Source organism: Coenobita brevimanus, unplaced genomic scaffold (assembly GCF_032717465.1).
Source record: "Coenobita brevimanus isolate Jiangsu-jjx unplaced genomic scaffold, ASM3271746v2 jjx.HiC_scaffold_2551, whole genome shotgun sequence".
Taxonomy (NCBI): domain Eukaryota; kingdom Metazoa; phylum Arthropoda; class Malacostraca; order Decapoda; family Coenobitidae; genus Coenobita; species Coenobita brevimanus.
Window position 1 is genome coordinate 221,541 of NW_027643491.1, and position 19,655 is coordinate 241,195.

General features: G+C 41.2%; 1 protein-coding gene across 1 annotated transcript in view; it reads right to left on the bottom strand.

Annotated features, from left to right (window-relative positions):
• Positions 1-366: 366 nt before the first annotated feature.
• LOC145389855 (facilitated trehalose transporter Tret1-like) overlaps positions 367-19,655 on the bottom strand; it is a 32,953-nt gene continuing 13,664 nt past the window's right edge. Inside the window, exons 4-6 of the mRNA XM_080264988.1 lie at positions 14,353-15,108; positions 11,671-11,809; positions 367-549 (exon numbers count right to left, since the gene is read on the bottom strand). Of these exons, the coding sequence (XP_080121114.1) occupies positions 367-549; positions 11,671-11,809; positions 14,353-15,108 (1,078 nt within the window). The remainder of the gene's footprint in view (positions 550-11,670; positions 11,810-14,352; positions 15,109-19,655) is intronic.

Below are 19,655 nucleotides of genomic sequence, written 5' to 3' on the forward strand. Positions count from 1 at the left end.
GGTTATACTCCCTGACGCCTTTTCCTACGAGATTTATTTTGCTTATTACACCTTACTGTCCTATTCTGAGTTATAAAAATCCTTCAAACATCGTCATACTGAGCATAGATAACGTACAAACTGATATGAGCTAGCCGTATCCCATAATAAATCGCTTAGGAAGAGGTGTTAGGGGACCTCCTTAAGTGGCTGGAACACGAGTCAATATCTCATTCAAATACCGCCATACTCAGCATATCGAACAAATTTATATTCACTAGCCGTATCCCCAAACAAATCGCTGAGGGAAAGGCGCTAGGGGGGCCTCCTAAGTGGCTTGTATTCTCGTCGGATAAGGAGGTTCCCTAACACCTCTTTCTTAGCGATTTATCCCACGTAGTGTCTCCCGGTCTCGCGAAGGGTTTTCCTGATGTAAAATATTCCTATGATACAGACGGCTGCGTAGGTGAAGAAGAGGCCGGCCTGTGTTAAGCCGTCTACCATGGTTGTGTAGAGCTGTATGCTTAGGAAGTTTACCACACTGCTGACTGTGGTGCACACACTGGACGCCTGTTGGCAGGAGGAGGAGGATTAGGATTAGGATTAGGAGGAGGAGGAGGAGTAGAAGAGAAGGATTAGGATTAGGATTAGGATTAGGGAGAGCAGGAAGAGAAGGATTAGGATTAGGATTAGGAAGAGGAGGAGGATTAGGAGGAGAAGGAGGAGGAGGAGGAGGAGGAGGAGGAGGAGGAGGAGAAGAAGAAGAAGAAGAAGAAGAAGAAGAAGAAGGATTAGGATTAGGATTAGGAGGAGGAGGAGAAGGAGGAGGAGGAGGAGGAGGATTACATAGGATTATATAGGAAAGCAAACAGCAACAGACCTTATGGTCCTTTCGAGGCTGCTTGTTACAAAGAAAACTTTGACTACAAGATCTAACTCTACGTGCTGAAGGATAAGGATAGTAAAGGAAGAAGGCTTCTCCCACCCCAAAACCCTGCAGGAAAAAGTGAGCAAAACTACCGTGCAGCATGGAAAAACTGACACGGAAATTTCATAGGAAATACTGCAAAGGAGAAGTCACATTCTATAATACTTTGTCTATAAGCTACCCGATTGAGTAACCAGAAAGAGAAAGTAATCAAATAAACTAATAGTTAGCGCATGACATTATAAACCGGTATAATGAGCTTTCATGGATTTGGAGAAAGCATATGACAGGGTGGATAGACAAGGATTGTGGAAAGTGTTAAGAATATATGGAGTAGATGGGAAGTTGTTGAATGCTGTGAAGAATATGTACGATGGTGCGAAGGCTGCAGTGCGTGTGGATGGTGAACAAAGTGATTTTTTCTCTTTGAAAGTTGGGTTGAAACAGGGATGTGTCATGTCTCCATGGTTGTTCAATCTGTACATGGATGGGGTAATAAAAGAGGTACAAGGTAGGGTAGTGGATGTTGGAGTGGCCCTGGTGATAGAGGATAGTGTTTGGAAACTCCCTGTACTGTTGTTTGCAGATGATACTGTGTTGTTGAGTGAAGACGAAGGGGAGCCACAAGGCTTGGTGGATGAGTTTGGGAGAGTGTGTAAGAGACGGAATCTAAAGGTGAATGTAGGGAAGAGTAAAGTGATGGTCTTTGAGAGAGGTGAAGTCAGTGAATGTACAGCGAGGTTGGATGGTGAGGAATTGGAAAATGTGAGTACATTTAAGTACTTGGGTAGTGTGATGAGTAAGGATGGAGGGTTTGAGGGTGAAGTGCTTGAAAGGGTACAGCAGGGAAGAAAGGTTGCTGGTTCTTTGAAAGCAGTGATAGGAAACAGGGAAATGAGCATGGAAGTGAAAAAGTTACTACATGACAGTATTGTGATACCAACTCTAACATATGGAAGTGAAGTTTGGACGTTGTTGGAAGGACACAAGTCAAGAGTAAGAGCAGTGGAAATGAGTTATTTAAGAGGAGCCTGTGGAGTCACATGGAGAGACAGGCTGACGAATGAGGATATAAAGGAGCGCTGTGGTGTGGATGTGGATGTGATAGGAAGCGTTATGAGGAACACACTGAGGTGGTTTGGCCATGTGGAGAGGATGGAGGGTGAAAGACTGACGAAGAGAGAGTATGTGAGTGAGGTGGAGGGGGTAAGAGGGAGGGGGAGGCCGAGAATGAGATGGAGGGATGGGGTGGAGAGGTATATGAGAGAGGGGTGTGTGATTTGGGAGCAGGACAGTGAAATGGCTGGGGACAGGGCGACTTGGAGGCGATTTGTTTGTGGCCACCCCAAACGGGATTGAGGCGTCTGGCAATAGATAGATAGATAGATAGACAATGAGTTAATGGGAAGTCTGTGGACATAACGTGGAAACTTCACACTGCACAGTGTGGATGTTCAGAGGTGGTGCGGCAGCCTTGCCTGGCGCTTTTAAGGTAGGCAGCAGTCAATCAAGCCTTAGCTCCGTTCATTCCACTGAGACAAGGAACTCTCCCATGTGGGACAAGTACACAAGTTTCATCCTGAAGCAGTGACCCCTGGTACATTAAAAAAATCCCGATGGTGGTCACTTGACTAACAGGGACCCTCAGTGATCCACATCCCATCACAGGTCGAAAGTAAGAGTAGTGACCGTTAAATCAGGGCTATCTGTGCAGATCCTAATCTGTGCTTACTGTATATTACCTCATTTGTAATGAGTAAATCGAAAAATGTATAATGACGTGGCGCGACACAATGTACAGGTACGTTGTTTATGGGGTGTCTTGTAGACAAAAGGGGAATGAACTTACACATAACTATAAAAGCAAGTTATTAGGACAGAAAAAGAGTCAGCTGAGGATTCTCATGCAAATACTTGTCTATTTTGTTTTTGAATGTCTCAGTTGAGATACTGTTCACAGTATCTGAGGGTAATCTGTTCCAGATATTTAAAATTCTGTTAAAGAAGGAGTGTTTTGCTTCATGGGATTGGAAACGCTTTCCCATTATTTTGCAGCCATTACTTCTGGTTTGACTCGACCGGTCTATATCAAAATATTTATTCATGTCTAAGTTGTCATATCCCTTCATGATTTTGAAAACTTCAATAAGGTCCCCTCTTAACCTGCGCTTCTTTAGGCTAAATAATTTAAGTTCTTCAAGGCTTTCCTCATATGGTTTGTTACTAAGTCGTGGTATCATTTTTGTGATTCTTCGCTGAATTTTCTCTAATTTTTCAATGTCCTTTCTGTAGTACGGAGACCAGAATTGCACACAATACTCAAGATGGGGACGCACTAGCGAGTTGTACAAGGCAAGTATGACTTTTTCCGATTTTACTCAAACGTTCTTCCAATAAAACCCACCAGCTTGTCTGCAATTTGAACCTCATCGGTACACTGCTTGCTTGGTTTTAGGTCATTTGATATTATCACACCAAGATCCTTTTCATTGTCTGTACTTGATAGCTGAATATTGTTCATTTTGTACTTCGCATGGACGTTGTTACTTCCAATATGAAGTACTTTACATTTTTCTTTGTTGAATTTCATTTGCCATTTTTCTGCCCAGCTTGGTAAAGTATTAAGGAGGAGCAGGAGAAGAAGAAGAAGAGGAAGGAGGAGGAGGAGGAGGAGGAGGAGGAGGAGGAGGGGGAGGAGAAAAGGGAGAAGCGGAGGAGGACATAAAAGAAGAGAAAAAGAAAAGGAGGACGAGGAGCAAGTGAAGAAGAAGAGGAAGAGGAAGAAACTACACATCACTGACGGTTACCAATGAAGTAATACTGATGCATCCTTACTGTGGGAAGTGATTTATTGGCCGGTATTCTGCTACCTCTTCCTTACCTATTTATTTCTAATTCTGCTCCGTTACTCTGTTCATGTATGTCATTCGTGCAATCTATGTTGATGTTCAAAAGATATAAAAAACAAAAAGAGGTTGTTAGTGAGTAGTTTAGAAAATAAATCGTTAATTAAGAGATGCTAGGAAGTCGTGAAAACGGGCCCTTGCCTTAAAAACAGGCGTGTGTCGGAGAGGGAGTTAATAAAGTCCATAAGAAGGCCAGCCATTTCGAAAGTCACTCCTTAATATAAATAATAATAATAATATGAAAAACATACATCTACCTATCTATCTACCTATCTATCTATCTGTCTATATACAGTATATATATATATATATATATATATATATATATATATATATATATATATATATATATATATATATATTGTTACATAGCCTATGATTTCATCATCCTTTGTGTAATTTTTTAACGCACAGTATGCTGCATGTTTGATCACGAGCGTGTTCTGCCTCAGTCCCCCCTTCTACCTGTTATAGTAGAGTAAGTCGTCCTTTCTGTTATTCAGTGCGGGATTGTCGACCGTTTGTCCCCATCGCTTCATTTGCGCGTCCTTATTACAAGTTGTATCAGGCTCTGCTGGCCCCTATATAATGAGCTCAGTCTCTGCATCATTGCCACTTAGATCTGCTCCTCATTTTGTTCACATCTCTGTCCTCCCCTGTACAGATATTATTATTGTGAGTGCTCAAGAAGTCTCCAACCATCTAGCAGCTGTGTGTAATTTGAGTATAACTGTTGTTGCATTTTTTCTTGTACTGTATAGCATAAGTTTAATTTGTAGGCCTAGTGAAGTTTTTGTAATTTGTGTAGGGTTCTTTATGTCAGTCATTTTTGATAATAGTTTGTATCTGTAATTATTTATCTGGCATTCACTGAGTATTATCTGGTATCTCATTTTATCAGGGCTGACTTAGATAAATTTACTCTTGCTAATTTCGTGTTAATAGAGGCTATTGCAGTTAACCATATATTTAACCTGTTTATTTGCCATTACATTATCCTTATGAGTCCTGACTGTTTTGTTGTTAGTTTGTGCATTAAACTTTAACTTGTAATTTTACCTAACTCTTTTGTTTTGAACCTGGAACTTTACGGGACAGTAGTGACTCTTCGTATTCTCACTTAAAGTGTACATTATCTTTCTCTGTTCCGTAACATAAATTTGGCGACCTCATATCAGGATATTCAGGATATTATCATAAGGATATTGTTTGATATTTTGTGACTGTGATATATTCATGATGGCTACTATTTCTACACTTGATGAAGCCAAAGATTTTTTGTCAAATGTGCAAACAGTGTGTGATATAGAAAACAGAACAAAGAATGAACTTAAGCTTGTTGCTCAACAATTGGGAATTGCAGTTCACTCTCATCATTCTAAAGATCAAATTGTTGGCATGATTAATAAAAGCTTGTTTAATGTAACTCCTCCAAATGAGCAAACGCAGATTGAATTAGCTAAGTTACAGCTAGCTCTGCAGGAGGCTAAGGCTAAGGAGGCGGAGTCTCGTGTTAAGGAAGCAAATGCTCGTATTGAAGAGGCACAGGTACAGGCTCAGGCACAAATTGAACTTGCCAGGATTCAGGCAGACCATGAGTATCGCATGAAACAAGGTGGAACTGGATCATCTAGCTCTGATGATTTTGATGTGGCTAAAAATGTTAAACTTGTCCCTCCTTTTAATGAATCTGATTTAACAAAGTATTTTCAGTTGTTTGAGAGGGTAGCTACAGGTTTTAATTGGCCTAAGGAGTATTGGCCAGTACTCCTTCAAACTGTTCTCACCGGTAAAGCTCAAGTAACTTATGCATCTTTGCCTCAGGATCAGTCTGATAATTATGATGTAGTTAAGAGCTTGATTCTTAAGGCCTATGAGCTTCTTCCTGAAGCCTATAGAGTAAAATTTAGGACAACTTACAAGCAAGATAAGCAATCCCATGTTGAGTATGCAAAAATCAAAGAAGATTTGTTGGAGCAGTGGTTAAATTCTAAGAATGTGGATTCTGATTTTGGTAAATTTAAGCAGATGATTTTGCTGGAGGATTTCAAAAGGTGTATTTATAAAGATGTGAGCCTATATCTTGATGAGAAAAGAATAGATAATTTGTCTGATGCTGCAGTTTTAGCTGATGAGTATGTTCTCACTCACAAGAGATATTCTAAAGAAAAAGGGAAAGCTGAGAGTAAGTACGTTGCCTCTACTCAGAGTACAGGTAACAGGAAAGAGAATAAAGATGATGTTTCTCAGGAAGTAAATACCAGCTTCACCTCTAGATTTCAGAAAAGTAAATGTACTTATTGTAGTAAGCTTGGTCATACTACGGAGAGATGTTTCAGGAGACAGCGTGATGTGAACAAAAAGGAGTCTTTAAATAATCAGTCAATTGGTCTAGTGTCCACTCTTGAGAGTTCCCAGAATTCTTTAACTGAGTTAACTGAACCTGCTTTGAGGGGTAACTTAAATTCTCATGATGGAGCTCCTCTTTGAGCAGTAACGTGGGTGACACTCTCAAGAGTTCATGTGCTAATTTCCTGTCTGATGGTTTTGTCAGTCCTCTGGACAGTAATGACAGGAAATCAGTTCAAATATATCGTGATACAGGTGCTTGCCAATCCCTTATGCTGACCAGTGTTCTAGGCTCTAATGTTAATTCCTCTGATGAAACTGTAATCTTACAAGGTGTAGGAAATAATTACTTCTCTGTCCCTCTGTGCAGAGTGAATTTAGAGTCTGGTTTTGTTAATGGTTCCGTTATGGTTGGGTTGGTTGAGACACTCCCAATGTCAGGTGTAACTTTCTTACTTGGAAATGATATTGGTGGAGGTCAAGTGTGTCCAGCTCCTCAGTTGTCTAGTGGGCCAGTGGCTGCGTCCCAGGATTGTGATGTCCCTGATGTGTTCCCTGCATGTGCTGTCACTAGGGCTAAGTCTAAAGTTACTGGTGATTTAGAGGATAATGATGATGATGATGTTATCCTAGCTGACACTTTTCTTGCTAATTTGGACCACTCACCAGATGAGGCAGTACCCCGTAGTGTTGATAATTTGTCTCTCCAAAAGTTGGTTGAGTTGCAGGTTGCTGACCCTGAGTTGAAAGGTCTAGCTAACTCTGCTTACAGTGAAGAAGAGTCAGCCGGTGCTTCTACTTGTTATTATGTAAAGTCAGGAGTACTTATGAGGAAGTGGAGACCCCCAACAGCATCAGCAGACTGTGAATGGGAGGTTGTACATCAAGTTGTCATCCCTCGTGTTTGTAGGCAGGATATCATTAGAGTGGCTCATGATTCCAGTTTGGCAGGACACCTTGGAGTGAGGAAGACTGTGGCACGCATTTTGAAACACTTCTACTGGCCAGGTATCTTCAGGGATGTTTCCTGGTATTGTAAGTCTTGTCACACCTGTCAAGTTGTGGGAAAGTGTAATCAGACCGAAAAGGTTGCACCTCTAGTTCCCATTCCTCCTTTTGAGGCTCCTTTCACCCGTGTGTTGGTGGATATTGTGGGCCCTCTTCCTAAGACTTCTTCAGGATTTTCTTATGTGTTGACCATGATTGATATGGCTACTCGTTATCCTGAAGCCATTCCACTTAGAAACATCTCAGCAAAGAACGTGGTTAAGGAAATGCTAGGGTTCTTCACAAAGTTTGGTCTGCCCAAGGAGGTACAGTCCGACCGGGGAAGTAATTTCATGTCAAATGTTTTCAAGCAGTCTCTGAAAGAGTTGGGCATCACTCAGATCACGTCTTCAGCTTACCATCCCCAGACCCAAGGAGCGTTGGAGAGATATCATCAAACACTCAAATCGATGCTCAAGAAATACTGTTTGGAACATCAGAAAGACTGGGATAAAGGTCTTCCATTCGTTGTATTTGCTGCAAGAGAATCTCCAAATGAATCACTGGGCTTCTCACCCTTTGAACTACTGTTTGGCCATGAAGTAAGAGGACCCCTTAAGCTACTCAAGGAATGCTGGCTGTCGGAGGAAGATGACGTCAACCTGCTGGAGTATGTGATGAAGTTCAAAGAACGGCTGTCCACTGCTTTACAGCTGGCGAGAGAGAATTTAGGAGCTGCTCAGGAGAAGATGAAGACTTGGTATGATAAGAAGTCCCAGGTTACGCCACTTTCAGCCAGGAGATCAGGTTTTGATTCTGCTACCAGTGCATGGGCAACCTCTTCAAGCCAAGTTTAGTGGTCCTTATTTCGTGGAGAAGAAACTCAGTGATGTCAGCTATGTCATCGCCACACCAGATCGTAGAAAGAGCAAGCAACTATGTCACATCAACATGCTAAAGTTATATCACAAGCGGGACGAAAATAATCCAGTCTGCACTGTAGCTGTTCCACCCGAGTCTGCAAGTGAAGCTCTCCCATGCAGTATGAGCCTGAGTGATAGTTTGGGGAAGAATCCTGATATCATGAATGATCTCCAGACTAAGCTTTCTCATCTACCTCCCAAGGAAAGGCAGGAGTTTTCGGCATTACTGCAGGAGTACCCGATAGTGTTCCGTGCTACTCCAGGAAGAACCACTGTGTTGATGCATGATGTCGAGGTTGGAGACGCAAAGCCAATTAAACTGCCTCCTTACCGTGTGAACCCAGTGAAAGTTCCTCTCATCCAGAAGGAGCTTGGCTACCTGTTGGACCACAAGATGATTGAGCCCTGTCAGAGCGAGTGGAGTTCTCCTGTCACTCTAGTCCCTAAGCCAGGTGGGTCACAGAGGCTTTTGCATCGACTACAGACGTGTTAATCAGATAACTAAAACAGACACTTACCCTCTCCCTCGTGTAGAAGATTGCATAGACAAGATCGGAAAGGCTAGGTACATAAGTAAGTTTGATTTGTTAAAGGGATACTGGCAAGTACCTATGACTGAACGTGCTAGGGAGATCTCATGTTTTGTAACACTAGGGAAAGGCTTTTGCATGTTCTGTAATGCCGTATGGTATGAAGAATGCACCAGCCACATTTCAGAAGCTCATGAATGTTGTAACAGAGGGTTTGGCAGGGTGTGTTGTTTATATTGATGATGTATTAATCTTCAGTGACAACTGGAAAGATCATCTATGCCGTGTCAGTAAATTTCTTGACCGTTTAGTTCAGGCTAATCTTGTAGCTAATTTATCAAAGTGTGAGTTTGGTCAAGCTAAAGTTCAGTACCTTGGGTATGTAATTGGTGATGGACATGTTGTGACCACCAGGAGCTAAGGTTCAGGTTATAAGTGATCTTCCCAGACCTAAAAGTAGGAAAGAGCTACAAAGATTTTTGGGAATGGTAGGTTATTACAGGAGATTTGTTCTTAACTTTTCTATTCTTGTATCACCACTTACAGACCTACTGAAAAAGGGAGTTAAATTTGTCTGGACCGATAACTGTGAATCCTTTTTCAACAAACTTAAAGCTATTCTATTAAGTCAGCCAGTGCTCGCTACTCCAAATTTTGCTAAGCCTTTTAAGATGGCTGTTGATGCAAGTGATACAGGAGCTGGGGCTGTTTTGCTGCAAGAGGATGATCAGGGTATTGAACATCCTGTATCTTATTACAGTAAGAAGTTCACTCCACCTCAAAAGAACTACTCCACTATTGAGAAAGAGCTTTTGGCCTTGATTTTGGGTTTACAGCAGTTTTCATTTTATTTGTGTTCTGGTTTTGACCCCATAGTCATTTATACCGATCACAACCCACTGAAATTCCTTAGTAAGTTTAAAGATAAAATCAGAGATTGACAAGATGGAGTCTACTTCTTCAGGAGTATTCATTAGACATACAACATGTCAAGGGGAAAGAAAATGTTATTGCAGATTGCTTATCTAGACTTTAGACAGATTGTTTTAGAGTAATAAGAAATTTCCTTTGTAAATTTCTTTTTTCTTTGTGGGGAGGTGTTACATAGCCTATGATTTCATCATCCTTTGTGTAATTTTAACGCACAGTATGCTGCATGTTTGATCACGAGCGTGTTCTGCCTCAGTCCCCCCTTCTACCGTTATAGTAGAGTAAGTCGTCCTTTCTGTTATTCAGTGCGGGATTGTCGACCGTTTGTCCCCATCGCTTCATTTGCGCGTCCTTATTACAAGTTGTATCAGGCTCTGCTGGCCCCTATATAATGAGCTCAGTCTCTGCATCATTGCCACTTAGATCTGCTCCTCATTTTGTTCACATCTCTGTCCTCCCCTGTACAGATATTATTATTGTGAGTGCTCAAGAAGTCTCCAACCATCTAGCAGCTGTGTGTAATTTGAGTATAACTGTTGTTGCATTTTTTTCTTGTACTGTATAGCATAAGTTTAATTTGTAGGCCTAGTGAAGTTTTTGTAATTTGTGTAGGGTTCTTTATGTCAGTCATTTTTGATAATAGTTTGTATCTGTAATTATTTATCTGGCATTCACTGAGTATTATCTGGTATCTCATTTTATCAGGGCTGACTTAGATAAATTTACTCTTGCTAATTTCGTGTTAATAGAGGCTATTGCAGTTAACCATATATTTAACCTGTTTATTTGCCATTACATTATCCTTATGAGTCCTGACTGTTTTGTTGTTAGTTTGTGCATTAAACTTTAACTTGTAATTTTACCTAACTCTTTTGTTTTGAACCTGGAACTTTACGGGACAGTAGTGACTCTTCGTATTCTCACTTAAAGTGTACATTATCTTTCTCTGTTCCGTAACAATATACATACGGTATATAATAATATTAAAAACATTATATATCTATCTATCTACCTATCTATCTATCTGTCTATATCTGTCTATCTATCTAAGTATCTATCTGTCTATCTATCTATCTATATATGGAGCCTCTGTGGTACAGTGGCAGAGTGTGCATCTCGCACACTGGTGGACGCGGGTCCGCCTACCGCCAGAGTTGTAAAAACTTTGGGAAACTTTCAACTTGCCACTTACTTCTTTGGCGGACATATGGGTGCTGTGGTTCAACCAGTGTCGCATGCTAGTATACTTGCACCTAGTCGGCTTAAGGTAGGCCGATTACACTTGGTTCACAGACTACACACAGATCCAAAGTCACTACAACACGACAATCACACTCACAAGCACTTCTCATCCTGCATACAATCTCTATCAGACAGGCTAAGCCACTGAGTAGAAATACATTGGCTGTATCGTCCCTGCTCCGGTAGGGATAGGCCGGCCCTGCTGTGGACCTCAACGGCTGCAATGCAATCTCCTGTACAGTACTTGTTAACTGAGGAACTTAAGAAGCTCCCTAACACCTCTTCCTTAGCGTTTTATTTTTGGGTATGGCTGGTTAATATCCTTTCGTACGTTATTTATGCAGAGTATGGTGATGTTTGAAGGATTTACCGAACAAGAAAACGTGTTATAAGTAACTGAATCGCCTAGGAAATGTTGCTAGGGAGCTTCCTTATTCCGACGAGAATAAGACCTAGTGCCCTGTGACCTTGGCCAGTATTTTGATAAGTTAAGGAAGCTTCCAGACACCATTCCCTAAGCGATTTAATTTGCTTATTATACCTGTTTTATTCTGTGTGAACTAAATCCTTCTGATGTCTCCATACTGGGCATACATAACGTACAAAAGAATACTAACCAGCCATATGAAAAAATAAATCGCTGAGGAAGAGGTGCTAAGGAATATATGACATTGGGGTTTGACCCGTTGTTATGAAAATGGAATCGCGTTATCTTTTATTTATTCCCAATCCTTTTATATAATTTGACTGAAATTGAATATCAATTGTTTGATTTTCCTTCCAACGCTAGTACTGACACACACACACACACACACACACACACACACACACACACAAAGAGACAGAGAGAGAGAGAGAGAGAGAGAGAGAGAGAGAGCAAAGCAATACACCCCTACCTGTGGCCTGATGCTGGTGGGGAAATATTCGGAGGTCACATGATAGATCACTGAACCGATGCCGAAGTTGCAACTGAAGGCCAGCAACATGAAGCAGACCAGCGCCAGCCACGGCCACGCAGAGAGAGGGAGCCCGAGGCTGTGTCAAGGAGAGCAAGGAAGAGAAGGAGGCTTAGAGTAGTGCCTGTCGAGTGTGCCAGGTGGGAAAAATATTTTTTTTCTGCCCATTTTGGCGGAAAAATAATCCACAGAGAAAGAGAGGGCTCGGGGTTGTGTCAGGGAAAGCAAGGAAGAGAAGAAACCTTAAATCAGTGCCTGTCGGGTGTGCCAGGTAACTTAGGAGGAAAAATTATCATCTTTTCTGCCAAGTCCGTCGGACAAAGACGCTCCGTAGCACCTCATCCTTAGCTATTTGATTGTGGATATGGCTGGTTAATAGCCTTCTGTACGTTATTTATGCAGAGTATGGTGATGTTACAAGGGATTATCTATCACAGAATCGGACAGCAAGGTGTACTAAGTAAAATAAACCTCTTAGGAAAAGGTGTTAGGGAGCTTCCTTAACCAACGAGAATACGGGTCCATGTGTCTGGAAGGGAAGGCATAGCCCACACACCCGCATACAACCGTCCAAGGAGGTGCGTCTTAATCATAAACTATTTCTATATTTTCATGTCTGCTTAAATCTCTTAGAAATTTTGTGGAGGTTTGAGCTTCATCCCAATAATTTACAACTGACGGAGTTCCTTCCATCGACTGACTTAATTTTTTTTTTTTGTATCTTCAGTTAATGTTATTTAGCTTTGCATATATTTTTTCCCTAGAAATGAAAAGGTTAGATTCTGGCGTTCATGAATATCTTCACTACTTGATACCTCTCCTAAGTCAAATTCGTCTGGCGGTTGCAACTGTTAGATAAATTTAGATCTTCTATCTATCTATCTGTCTACCTACAGCCAGATGCCATAATCCAGTCAGGGGTGGCCACAAACAAATCGCCTCCAATTCGCCCTGTCCCCTGCCATTTCGCTCCCCTCCCGTCAGCTCACACCCCTCTCTCTCATATACCTATCCATTCCATCTCTGGAACTCATCCTCGGTCTCCCCCTCCCTCTCCCCCCTCCACCTCACTCACGCTGTCCTCAATAATCTCTTGCTCTCCATCCTCTCCACATGGCCAGACCACCACAATGTACTTCTCCTAATGCTTTCTCTCACATCGACATTCACACTTTTTCTGCGTTGCATAAATCCTTCCAATATTACCACTGTCTCCATAAATAACGTACAAAAAGATATTAACCAGCCATATCCAAAAATAAATCACAGAGGAAGAGGTGCTAGGGAGCTTCCTTGACCGACAAGATGAGGTATGAGACTTAAAGAATTCTGCTGGTGTCACACACGACCCCAAACCCACCAGCCCCTGTAGTACTTGGAAGTGGAGGCCACTGTACATACGTATACTCCACACACCCCTAAGCAGCTGTTCGAGGAGGACGGTCTTGGGTGTAAACTACTACCACGTTTCATGTTTGGGTGGGCAGGAGGTTCATACATACCCTCACCACATAATGTGTCTCCCAAATTAAAATAATTTGGAAATAGCAGCTGACTTGTAAAATTAGGCTGTCAGATTGAAGGGATAATTTACTTTGTACAGGGGTCAGTATTCTCGTCGGTTAAGGAAGCTCCATAACACCTCTTCGTAAGCTATTTCTTATTAGATGACTGGTTAATATCCTTTTGAACGTTGTGTATGTAAAGTGAGGGGGTAACAGGAGATTTTACATAAACCATGACAGCAAGACAAAATAAGCAAAACAAATAGCTAAGGAAAAGATATTGGGGAACTTCCTATCTGACGAGAATATGGGGCCTGGAACTACAGACAAGGGCAAAAGTTAGCCTATTATTCCACTGTGTCTGCTGCACGCTCTGGGTAGGTGTATGGGCAGAGAAAAATACCAAGCCTCTCCCAGCATAGGAATAACAGCAGCAGAGGGAAGTGTATGTAGAAGATGCGAAGAATTAGGGAAATAGATATAATAGGCCTCTCTCAGTTAAGGAGCATTAGTCAAAGGAAGAAAGTGATGAGTAGATGAGTTAGATTATTAGGAATGTTAGGCAGAGAAACATATCAAGTTTCTCTCAGATTAGGAGTATTAGCCAAAAAAAAAAAAAAAAAGGGACGAGCAGAAGAGGTGAAACAGGCAAAGTTTGTCCTCGACATTAAAAAAGTCAGTGCTCTGGCCAGCAAGAAACTAAAGAAAAACCTGGTGTAAACGAAAGGAGACAAAGAAAAAAAAAAAAAAAGTGTCTTTTTTTTTTTTTCGTGTCCGGCTCTGGGCAAAGGCTTCAGGGCCTATTCCCAAGTCCTTATAGTGCTCCTTGGGGCCCAGTAGTCCTCTTATGTCTCCACATGTCACCACTTCGGCGCTAATACCCACCATCCATATTGAATACATGCTAAGGCTGTCTCATACAGGACTGGTGTGATGATATTGGCGGGGGTACTTTTATGACGTGTCGCCGGGTCATCTGGTAGATCAGAAAAGTCTGATTTTCAAGAAATTCAATCCTAAACTGTTCCCTGCCCCAGCCAGGATTCGAACCTGGGTCCATTAGGACTGCAGGCCGCCTCCCTACCGATGTGATTTTACCTGATAAAGTTCAACTTGCCTGGTATTGGTTCCATAGACAGTGTGTGAAATGTTAGCTTGTGGCATGATGGTGTTAAGCTGCATATGGACTGGCTGTGGAATCAAGTATGTCATGGTCCCCAGCATAGTATAAGCCAGCAGCATCACCACCAGAGAGATGATGAGGCACCAACGGCGGCCCAGTCGGTCCACCAGTGCAGTCATGGCCAGACTTCCACACAGGAACACTGACATTACTAAGAACAAACTCAGGTTGGCGTCCAGCGTCACTCCGGAGCTTACCATCATTCTCATCACGTTCACGTTTATCACCTGGACGCCTACAAATGCAGCAATGACGTGTAGGCCACATATAACCACCTGTCTTTTAATGATTTCGCCTGTCAGGAGAGCAGCCCATCTTGAACTGCCATCCTGCTGCTGATTTAGATTCTTCAGATGATTCAGCTCCTCATGCACATTGTCACTGGAAGGTCTCAGATGCCGAAGGACTGACAAAGCTTCAGCCTCCTTTCCATGGATGGCAAGGTAATTCGGGCTGTCTGGGAAGACAAACAGGAGTCCAGCACAGAACAAGGCCACAACACCGATGTTGACGAAGCTGATGTGATACCAGGGAAGAACCATGCCCAGCCCAGCCACCATCATGAACCCAAGGCCTATCATCACATCCAAGAATGCGAGCGCGAGACCACGGATGTTGGTGCTGGCAATTTCAGTCATATAGCTCCTTCCACCAGTCACAAGTATGGACGATCCTACTCCCACCGAAAATCTGCAAGATACAGCGAGATTTGAGCTTGTATTTTCTCAGCCAATTACAGGAAGGTCTCACTATAATAGCTGACTTCTAGGTGGCATAGGGACTTCACAGCACCTCTTACTTAGCCATGTATTATGTCTATTATAGCTAGGCATTCCCCTGTGGTCTATTTATGTAGTTAACGGCGACAGTTCCATCAGTCTCATTCAAGAGGATCTTGATAAGTAGTGCATGACATAGATGATGAAGGACTGTCAAAAGGTCAACAAAGCCACATTAAAATACAGAGCTAAAGCAGGTTTGTGTTGCAATAAATACATCACAACCTTTTCCTCTGCAACCTGGGGAAAACCGGCATATCAGCTTAACAGTAAACAGTGAAACATAAACAGGCTAATTTTGCGGAATTTCCCATCCTGTGGATTTAGCGTGTTAGTGTACTATTCCCGCCAATAGTTCTGAAGCCTTCTCACTACCCTTGAAATTCACATCTTTATTGCCTACCTCTTCCTTGCCTACTCACTCATTCCTTCCAGCTAGATGGCAAGTTCCATGCCTATTTTTTTTTTCTTTGTTTAGATCTTCGTTTTTAACCCTCTCGTTACCATTTAATGCAAGCTGTGTCCTACCACGAGCGAGTACTCGGGAGGCGGGCCTCAGCACCCAAGGCCACACACTGAGAGACCTCCCCTTGTCAGCGCGCTATTCCTGAGCATAAACAAATTATCCTCACACCCTTACTGATGGTTCGATATTTTGTTTTTTATAGTAATGCTAAATAAATGTACTGGCTTATGGTGCTGTAAAAAAGATCAGCCGAATGTAAATTAAGCCTTAATTTATTTTTTTTCAGTTTTTTTTTTATTTTTTTCTCATAGAAATATAATTTTTATGGTATATGTTACTGAGAAAAAGTTATTGCGAATTTACTTGGCTACATTTTGGTGTATAAAGAATTACTGTAGGCCAATTAGGGCCGATTATACGGAACGTGAAAGGAAATAATCTTACACTTGAGCAAGGCTCTTAACACACTGACTGGGACAGTGGGGCGACGCTGGGCGTGGAGTGAGTTGAGCGCGGTGGAGGAACACAAGTAGTGCTTTGTTCTTACCCAGAAATCATTCCATAAAAAAGCAGGGACCGTTTCGCTCGATGCCACTAGCATCGAATGGTAACGAGCATTTGAAATGGGCACAGAATCAGCCTGCGTCAAATGGTAATGAGCAGTTGAAATTTGCATTGGACCCTTAAACACCAGAGGGTTAATCACAATACAAGGATGTGGATTTGTAAAGGGAGGGTCCTTTTTATTTCTTCTTCTTCATCTTTTCCAGCTTTTCTCTTCTTCTTCTCCTTCTTTCCTTTTATTCTTCTTCTAATCTCGCTTCTTTTTTTGTCTTCTTCTCCTCCTCCTCCTACTTTTCTTCATCATTTCCTCTTCCTCCTCCTCCATTTTTTGGAACCACAAACTGAGTAGCACAGGACCTGCACGGAATATGGTGAAATTAAGGAACCTGGCCACTTCAACAGGATATTTTCAGAGCTCTGTCACTGAAGTCTGCTGAAGGATTGCCTGTGAATTGCAAGGGTGCATTGTGATAACCAAGGTCCCCATTCTCGTTGGGTAAGGAAGCTCCCTAGAATCTCTTCCTTAGCAATATATTGCTGGATATCGATAGCTAATAGCAATTTATACTACTCAGGACTGTAAATTCAAAACTCTGTAATCCTGTAGGCATTTCTGAGGAAAAATTGATATACAGCATATTTGCAAAGTTCAAAGTCTCCTAAATATGGATCCACTATATAACATTGAAACAGACGCCTCAGTTTTTTGTATTTTTCATCGAAACAACATGACCACCACTGGTTATTGTAAACCTGATTGGCAGCGAAATAGCCCCTTACTCCATGTACACTGTGCAGACAAGCAACATCATAGCATCAGTTCTAACAAATCTAATGTATTGTTAGCGAATACAGCCAAATTATGTGGAATATATATATATATATATATATATATATATATATATATATATATATATATATATTATGGAATATATATATATATATATATATATATATATATATATATATATATATATATATATATATATATATATATATATATATATATACAAAGTCTAATATCTCTACCTCTCAACTCAGTACAGCCATCTCCATAAATCAAGATCTAGCTACAGTCAGTGAATGGGGACAAAACAACCTTGTCTCTTTTAATGCTAGTAAAACTGAATATATACAGTTTACTAATAGACAGATATTGCCAGATTCGTACATTACCTTCAGTGCTACTAATATTCCCATCTCCAAAAGTATTGAAATTCTTGGTGTCTCACTTAACAGTGCCCTCAGCTGGACCTCTCATGTCAGATCACTTGCTAAAACCGCCTCAAAGAAACTTGGATTATTGTACAGAGTACGTAACTTCTTCGCCGATGAGCAGTTAGCTATAATTTATAAGAGTCATGTGCGCTCTCAGCTTGAATATTGCTCACCCTTGTGGAATGGTTGTGGAGAGGTTGCATTAAGACAACTAAACAAAATTCAGAATAAAGCTGTTAGAATCATTAACAACCCTGCCATTACATATAAACTACCTCCCCTGCAAGTAAGAAGGAATGTTGCCTCCCTTGCATTATTTTACAGATATTTTTTTGGCAAATGCTCAGACGAAGTTGCGTCCATGGTGCCACCTCTCCATGCCTTCCCTCGTGCTACACGGGCATCTGGTAGCGCTCATGACTGGAATGTCACTCAACCATATTGCAGAACTTCTGCCTATCAGAATTCTTTCATTCCCGGAACTGCATCTGTCTGGAACTCGCTTCCCCAGAGTTGTTTTCCTCCAAATTTCAACCCACAACTGTTCAAGTCCAACTGTTACAGATATTTTATGAACAGAGGACACCAGTAATCTGGTGTATGGATTATTTTTGTTTTACTCATTTGTTTTTCCTTCCTCCGTTCTGTTATTAAAAAAAAAAATATATATATATATAGATAGATAGATAGATAGATAGATAGATAGATAGATATAGATAGATAGATAGATAGATAGATAGATATAAATATACAGAAATATAGAGATATAGATAGATATAAATATAAATATAAATATTTATATAAATAAATATATATATATATATATATATATATATATATATATAGATAGATAGATAGATAGATAGATAGATAGATAGATAGAGAGAGAGATAGATAGATATAGATAGATAAATATAGATATATATATAGATAGATAGATAGATATAAATATAAATATATATATATATATATATATATATATATATATATATATATCTATATATCTATATATATCTATCTATCTATATATATATCTATCTATCTATCTATATATCTATAAATATATACTCCGTGGTACAGTGGTAGAGTGTGCGTTTCATACACGGGTGAACCAGGGTTCGCGCCCTGCCAGGGTAATGAACTCTGGGAGTGTTCACCCGGACATGTACTGCAGTGGCGGACACAAGGGGTGCTGTGGTTGAACCAGTGTCGCATACTATAAAGTATGCTTGCACTCAGTCGGCTTCCGCAGGCCGATAACACTTGGTTCACAGACTACACACACATCCAAAGCCACTCCAGCACTACAAGTACATTTGCAAGCACTTCTCACCCTACATACATTCTTTACCAGACAGCCTAAGCCACTTGGTAGAGATACATTGGCTGCATTGTCCCGACTTCGGTCGGGATAGGCCGGTCCTGCAGTGGATAATCAAACTGCTGCTGATGATATATATATATATATATATATATATATATATATATATATATATATATATATATATATATATATATATATATATATATATATAGCCCGACGCCCTAATCCCGCAAAGGATGGCTGCAGACAGAACGCCTCCAAGTCGCTCTGTCACCCACCATTTGACTACTCTCCCCCCAACTCACCCCCTCTCCCTCATATACCTCTCAACTCCATCCCTCCTCCTCATCCTCGGTCTACCCCTCTCTCTCCCTCCCTCCATCTCACCTACATGCACCCTCTTAGTTAGTCTTTCATTCTCTATTCTCTCCTCATGTCCAAACCACCTCAGTGTATTTCTCCTAATCTTCTCAACCACATCCACATCCACCCCACAACGTTCCTTCACTTCCTCGTTCGTCAACCTGTCCCTCCATGTCACTCCACATGCTCCTCTCAAGTAACTCATTTCCACTGCTCTCACTCTTGACTTGTTCCCCTCTTGCAAGGTCCACGCCTCGCTTCCATACGTCAGGGTAGGGATCACTATACTATCATGCAGTGACTTCTTAACTTCCATACTCATCTCCCTATTTCTCACCACTGCTTTCAGTGAACCAACAACCTTCCTTCCCTGTTATACCCTTTCACGCACTTCATCCCCCAAAGTTCAATCCTTTCTCATCACATTACCCAAGTACTTGAATGCACTCACACTCTCCATATCCTCACCATCCAACCTCACTGTACATTCTGTGACTTCATTCCTCTCAAACACCATAACTTT